This window comes from Anneissia japonica, unplaced genomic scaffold (genome assembly GCF_011630105.1).
Source record: "Anneissia japonica isolate Jap-2015-1 unplaced genomic scaffold, ASM1163010v1 scaffold287802_len27794_cov139, whole genome shotgun sequence".
NCBI classification, from domain to species: Eukaryota; Metazoa; Echinodermata; class Crinoidea; order Comatulida; family Comatulidae; genus Anneissia; species Anneissia japonica.
The window spans coordinates 22,580-27,873 of record NW_022728321.1 but is presented as its reverse complement, the minus strand read 5'-3'; the positions used below and the strand labels follow the sequence as shown (position 1 = coordinate 27,873).

At 32.1% G+C, this 5,294-nt stretch overlaps 1 protein-coding gene across 1 annotated transcript; it reads left to right on the top strand.

The window, feature by feature from the left end:
• The first annotated feature begins 238 nt into the window (after positions 1–238).
• Positions 239–3,645, top strand: LOC117114067. Its single transcript, XM_033257601.1, has 4 exons — positions 239–371; positions 2,230–2,355; positions 2,977–3,123; positions 3,508–3,645. Exons 1-4 carry the CDS (start codon positions 342–344, stop codon positions 3,586–3,588), a joined length of 384 nt encoding a protein of 127 aa, XP_033113492.1. The 5' UTR covers positions 239–341; the 3' UTR covers positions 3,589–3,645.
• The last annotated feature ends 1,649 nt before the right edge of the window (positions 3,646–5,294 follow it).

The window sequence follows — 5,294 nt, the reverse complement described above, 5'->3', positions numbered from 1 at the left end:
ATTTCAACATTGTGCTTCTGTATTTTCCTTGTTGCAATTTCGTCCTCTGGCCGCTACCGGCACAGTGACAATGTGGATGTGAGGTTCAAAGTAAGGCACATGACTGCCAAAAGACAGCATAAGGACCATCACATGTATCAGCTAATTGCTTATGAAAATCGTATAAGCGGAAAACACCTTCTAAATGAACATCACACATTAGATGCTGAAACTACTTCATGCAGCTTATTTCTAAGTTAACAAGTGAATTTTTGTGGCTAATTTGTCAAGTCTGGACAAAGCACATCCCCTCACTAAGTTGGTTCAAAGAATGGATACCAAAATGTATACCACATCAATTCATGATGGAAGTGAAGGGAAAAACAAAAAAGGTGTTCTGCATTTTGTACAAGGGACTCCAAAACTTTAAATCAAAGAGTGTTTATACAGGACAATGGAAATTGAATGGTATGAGATTACTGTCTGGAAATTTGGTGCAAAACTGACTGAATAAAAAGTAACTTGTACAATGTCCAGACTCTGGACAGGAAACCAGAACAACAAATTAAAATACATGATACCTGTTAAACTCAGATTCAGTCTGGTTAATTTGTTTACTTTGAAAGTCCAACCCCATGATTAGTTTAGACCTTCTGTTGTTTGTTTTCTTATATTTTTCTTGGACGCACCGTTTTGTATGTGTGCCACTGTTGTAAAAGTGTAGCTTCCAAATAAAGAATATAAAAATATGTAGTAATTAAGGATTCTTTGTACAGTAGGCCTACTCAATTTTAATGTACAGCTTGCTGTGTGGTGAAATGATCATTCCCAGCCAGCCAGCAGTTTAAATTTGAGAGGGTTTACTCAGTACAATAATCTACTATACAATATTAGGCTTATATTGTAAGATAAATATGTTAATATATTTAATTTAGTACTAATGTATATATTATGGTATAGTAGGCCTATATTATTATTATCATCATCATCATCATTATTTTTTTACCAACAGATGCACTGATTTTTAAATAACATTGAATGATTGTTACTCAGAATGAAGAGCTTGTGGCCTTTTCACCATATACTGGTCATGAATAATGACCCAATATGGTTGAAACATTGTAACATAGCCTCCCTCTTTATATTTATATAATGTTCATTCTATGCTATTATTTTATTTATTATTAATGATAATGATTTTAATGTGTTATTATAAACATTATCATTCTCATTATTATCATTTTTGTTCTACCTGAAAGTGTGACTATTTGCACTAGTAAAAATAACAATAATCAATAATAAAATAATATATTAATAGTTGATTGTGTAAAAGTGATTATCATAATATCATGGTTGAAATGAATAATGACATTTGTATGTGGCACTTGATTCAAAATGTAATAGGAAAGTAAAAAGAATTGAACAGTAGGCCTATCAATAATAGTATATTATTATAATATAAATATAACGGCTTTATGAACAATAAAATTGTTTTGATACAAGTTTAACTTGTAGTATGGGGTATGATGAAATAATGATGATAATACAGATTTTAAATACATTAAGTATTTATATATTTTCTTAAGTAATTTTAATTCATCATTATTATAGGCTTCTTTTGATTTATAATTGTTTATGATATACATTATATATTTAGATTCATACACGCCAAGGACAACCCACAAAAATCGAAATACTTATTTCCACTTCTAGCGTAGGATCCATCTCTATTTTCCGAAGAGTTTACCGCATACTGTATTTTAATGAGCACATTAAACTAAAACTGTCTGAAATTACAGCTGTGTTAAAAATAAAATCAGCTGAGTTGTGCTTGATAAATCACTGGGCAAGCATGTTGATGAATGCACAGAATAGCCCTCTTCCATCAACCCCACAATAAGGCTGCACCCAATGTTTAGTTAATGTTTGGTTAAGTTTTCAAGATCTTTTAGAAAACACAGACCCATTAGACGCAAGTCACAAAAGATCTGCCTTATATGTATAAACCAGTTGATTAAAACTTCCTTATAAAAAGTAATAGTAAAGACTAAAAATATAGTTTTCTAGATGTAGATAAGTAAGACCTAAAAACAATCACATTTTCTAGCCCTGTCCACAATGTAAACCCCTTTTACATAAGACAACAATTTAGTTAAAACCCACTCCAAAAGTAATCACACGGTCTAATAATTTAAATTTGAATCTTCAAGTACAGTAAATTCAATTCAAGTGATATTTATTACTTTATAGGTACATCTTGGGGTCCTTAAAAAAAATGAATCGAAGGAGGAGGATATGCTGGACATATGTAAATATTTGCACAAGTATGTACCAAACCACTCAGATGATGCCACTAGCTCTCAGAAACCAATCAAGGTATACTCAGTTTCAGTATATTTTGATTGTCATTGGTAAACCTAAGTTAAATAGAAATATATTTGCACATATCAGGTTGTTTATTTTTTTAAGGTATTTTTTGTGCGAATTTGTATTGTTGTTTGTTAATGAGTGGATAATACCCCTCGATAGCTTTCGAAACAATAAAAATCTTGAATCATTTTCAATGATCCAATTTATATTTTTTTAAAGTATAGAAAAATTTTTTAAAAAATCACACATTTTCGGATTAATAATTACTGTACAAATATATTGCATTACAATATAGTACTTTATATTGTGTTGAAATTTATTGAAACTCAGCTGCATAATTTATTTATTTATTTATTTTATTTTTATTTTTTTTTATTATCCAAATAATAATGACAGTATGATTATAATTCACTGAAGCAACGAATAATTAATAATAATTGAATACAGAAAAAAATATATAATATATTGCAAGAAAAAGTCCAGAATTAAAAGCAATAATAAATATAATAGGGCCACTGGGTTATTATTGACTTCATTTAATTACTCAATTGACTGAATATATCAGTTGGTGGTTTATTATCTAGTCTTACAAATTTTATGATAAATATTATTTTATATTTCTCTCAGATTCTAAGTGGTGGTGACTACCTCACATTTGAGAGACACAAGGGAGCACAGTCAACCATGCAAGATGCAAGGACACCATCTAAACGACTGGAAGGATTGATCCCAAAAATGGAGGACTTTCATCAACAAGCAGAATGGTTAGATGCAGTAAGTCTAGTGTACTATAATACTACAAATTAAAAAATGTAAAGCCGGGCACTCACTGCGTCGAACGATGAATCCAACTCCACTCCTGGTGACCACAGCTGATTATCAGTGGCACTCTGAATGGATTGTCAATAATAGGCATCCATTGCACACCCATCATGGCGTTGTGTTCCCCGTAGCATCGCGTCAGGGGCAGTGAGCACCCGGCCAAGTTTAATGTATGGTTTTTATTTAAAATCAACTCAGCAACTTGAGATTAAATTATTAAAATTGCATTCGTTTTTTATTGTGTATGTTGAAATATGCAATTATATGCTCATGCCTAAATGCATTATCAGTCCCTCAGCTCTACAGATCCTTAAATCAGGCTTTTGTATATTCCAGGTGTGTTGGAAGCAGCTATATGACACTACTGTAGGTCAGCACGGGACATCGGCACGCTATATGCAGCAAGAAATGCATTAAATGCAAGGAATGTCACAAAAGATGCCCATAACTGCTACTATGCTGCTTCTGATTTGCTGGACAAATACACAGACAGTTACCTTATAGCAGGTGCTCTCAACTTCTTTGGTTTGGAGGATGTCAATTGTGAACCATCTGTGAATGAGTATTCTGGATCTCCACTATACGATGTTGGCAAGGAAGAGTATGTGAAAGCAGTTGTCACCAAATTCATTAAAATTCACATTTTTTCTGAAACGCCCACGATAACTGTAGCAATTTCAAGTGTAAATTTTGTGGCAAAGTTTACAAGCACGTTGGAACACTCACGAACCACGAGGAAAAACTCCATAATTTCAAACGAGCCAAAGAACACCATCCAACACCTAAGCAAGAAGATGATAATGTTTACAACTACACTCGCAAAGTCTTAATACTTACAATGCTCAAACGTAACCACAACAATGCTATTAAGATGGGAGATGGTGACAGAGTTGTCAGGCTATATAAGTATTTCCTGCTTTTCTATAAAGCCTCCTCAAGCACACCAAAATATGCATATGAAACTTTTGAAATGCTTGCCCAGATTCTTTGCCTGTTAACACCACGTCAAGCATTCAACCTAACATGGAACAGGTTTGTTAATTATCGAATGTAAAGTGACACAAATTTTCCTATGGACTTGGATGTTGAACATGCCAATAAATCATTCAAGGAAGAATTACACTCTTTCAGGGGCGAGGTAACAGAAAAAACAATAAACCGCATAAGCAGGAGCATTAATTTTACAGATGCTATTGTACGTAATTTTGATCACGAAACAAATGTAAAAAAACCGAGTGGAAAGCACACTGATGTTGACTTCACCGAAGATGTACTCACTCTTGTAAATCAATACCGTAATCTCAAATTGTTTGATTCCGGGCAGAGCATACAACATGTATCCAAAGGTGGAAAGCAACATGATTGATTCATTAGACATGGAGAAAATGATACTGAAAAAATTTGCAGGAAAACATTATTATCAAGTAAAGTAATTGGGTTTTGTGTTTGCATAGGTTTTTAATTTTACTGTGCTTGCAAATTATATGTTTAGTCCATGGATGTATTACCTTCATGATTATTCACAAGACACTCTTTGTTAATCAAAGCTATTTTTTAAATTTTAATATTTTACTTTTTATGATTTATTGTATGCAGTGTTATTTTTTTTGGCTATAGTGACTTATTACAGTGTAGTAAAAATAATTTTTTCTTTTAATGTACAGTATATAGAGTACAGTATCCTGTTTATGGATGTTCTGATCCATTTTAAACTACAAACGTTCGTTTGTAGTTTAAATAATTATTAAAATTGTGAATTCTAAATTTATAATTTAGCACATTAATCAGTTGGTGGATTCGCTTTAGGCGATTCATCAATCGGCAGACACTGTGCATACACGTTCTGCACAAATGTGCATGTTTTGGCCCTCCAATGCAAGACAGTAATTAACGCAACCACGGAAATGTGTATTCTATTGTTATTTTTTCAATGAAGGGCATCTACAGTTAAACTAATAAAATGCTTGTTTTTAAAGAATAATTATTATTACTGTACTATTATCATTCATACTGTATAGAGTATTTGCAGATTTATACAATATCTACTATATGTATAAAGAGATATCAAAAAAGTTAATAAAAATATAATCTTCACCTGATTGCAGGCGAAACGTCAAGAAATA